Consider the following 1,594-nt stretch of genomic DNA (forward strand, 5'->3'; position numbering starts at 1 on the left):
GCCCATCCGGGCACGTCTCCTCCCAGGCACAGGCCTGCCCAGTGGCCTGGGCCCATCGTGCCTTCTAGGAGAGAGGGCTGGTCACCACCCGCAGGGTCAGCCTTGGGGTGGCAGGTCCCTCCTCACCAACAGGGCAGAGCTGGGGGCAGGTGAGGGGCGAGGGTGGAGGCTGGACTGGGGCAGACGTGGCACAGGGACATGCCCAGGAGGGCGGGGGTCACAATGTCCATCATGATGTCATGGGTGACTCCTGCCAGGCAGGGGTGATGGGCTGCCTGCCCTGGGCAGGGGCTGGGGGCTGGGGGCTGGGGTGGCAGCGTGCCTGCCAGACTGGCTGGAGAGTGTCCCCTCCCTGTGCCTGTTCAGACCCTGGCTCTGCTGGCCCCTCCCGGGGCATGGCTATGTGTGGTCCCCGATTAGAACCCCGTCCCTGGAACGGGGTGCCAGGCCCCAGGGGGCCCTCCCAGGGCTGCATTCACCTGGCTCCCGGGGGCAGCTCCGCCAGACCCCTTTGATCCTTGACTGCTTGCCTCTCTTGGTGCTGACCCGGGCCCAAGGGGGCAGTGCCCGGCGTCCTCGGCCGTGGCTGAAGCGGGTGTGGGCTGCGGGTGTGGGGACGGTGAAGTGGGGGCACCGCTGAGAAGACGCTGTCCCCAGCCCCTTCTTGGACCGTGGCCTTGGTCCCCGTGGCCTTGGTCCCCGTGGCTGGCCGAGGGTCAGGCCCACCCTGTAGGGGACAGCGCGCTTCCTGGGGTCTTGGGCTTGGGATCCCCCGTGTGACTGGCTCTTGTTTCCATGGTGACTGTGGGGCCTGGTGCCCCTCAGGGCCAGCGTGGTCTCTGCATCCTGTCTGCCCTTGGTGAGGCCTTCCTTGTAGGGATTGTCTCTCTGGCCTGCATGCCGCCTGCAAGGAGGAGGGCGGCCATCAGGCCTCTGGTCGGGAGGGGCACCCCGGCCGGGATGGAGGCGCCCTGTGTCTGAGGGGGGCCCTGCAGCAGGGGCTGCTGCCCAGGAGGGGCCCTTTGACCAACTCGGGGACGTCTCAGGGCAGTTTCAGCCGTTCCGGAACGGGTCCCTCCCAATTTGGGGCTGTTGGGAGGCGGGGACGCTGCTGGGTTGAAGGCACAAGCGGTGGGAAGGCAGGCACAGCCCGGAGCAGGCGGGACCCAGGGCGAGGCACCTGCATCCAGGTGTCCCCCAAAGAGGACGGTCACCGAGAAACGCCGGCAAGGCCTCCGTCCCCACTTAGGGCAGACGTGTGCACAGCTCTGGGGGCTGAGTGACCCTCTGCCCCTGGTCCAGCCTCGCTCCCCCAGGACGGAGTCCCCAGGAGGGCTGGGCACTGTCCCGGACGGAGTGTGTGGGAATTAGACATGGACACACAGGCCAGGACACGGCCAGGAAGGAGGACACAGAGTGAACGCGGGAAGCAGGAGGTCACGTCCCGCGAGAGGGTGGTGGGGACAGAGGCTGGGCTCCGGCAGCCTCTCAGGAGGTCCTGAGACAGGCTCTGGGCAAAGGCCCCGCAGCTGGAACTGGTCTGCGTCTCAGCTCCCCACCGGTAAAGGCGGGGGGAGGGGGGGAGCTGCAGGTC

The 1,594-nt window shown here is 68.5% G+C and overlaps 1 protein-coding gene across 1 annotated transcript in view; it reads right to left on the reverse strand.

The window, feature by feature from the left end:
• The window catches only part of TTLL10 (tubulin tyrosine ligase-like family member 10), a gene marked incomplete at its 3' end in the record, with an annotated part of 32,695 nt that overhangs the window by 9,719 nt on the left and 21,382 nt on the right, over positions 1 to 1,594 (reverse strand). The window contains 2 exon segments of the mRNA XM_014543783.1: positions 127 to 250; positions 480 to 602. Of these exon segments, the coding sequence (XP_014399269.1) occupies positions 127 to 250; positions 480 to 602 (247 nt within the window).

The sequence above is a fragment of the Myotis brandtii genome, unplaced genomic scaffold, assembly GCF_000412655.1.
Source record: "Myotis brandtii unplaced genomic scaffold, ASM41265v1 scaffold334, whole genome shotgun sequence".
Lineage (NCBI taxonomy): Eukaryota > Metazoa > Chordata > Mammalia > Chiroptera > Vespertilionidae > Myotis > Myotis brandtii.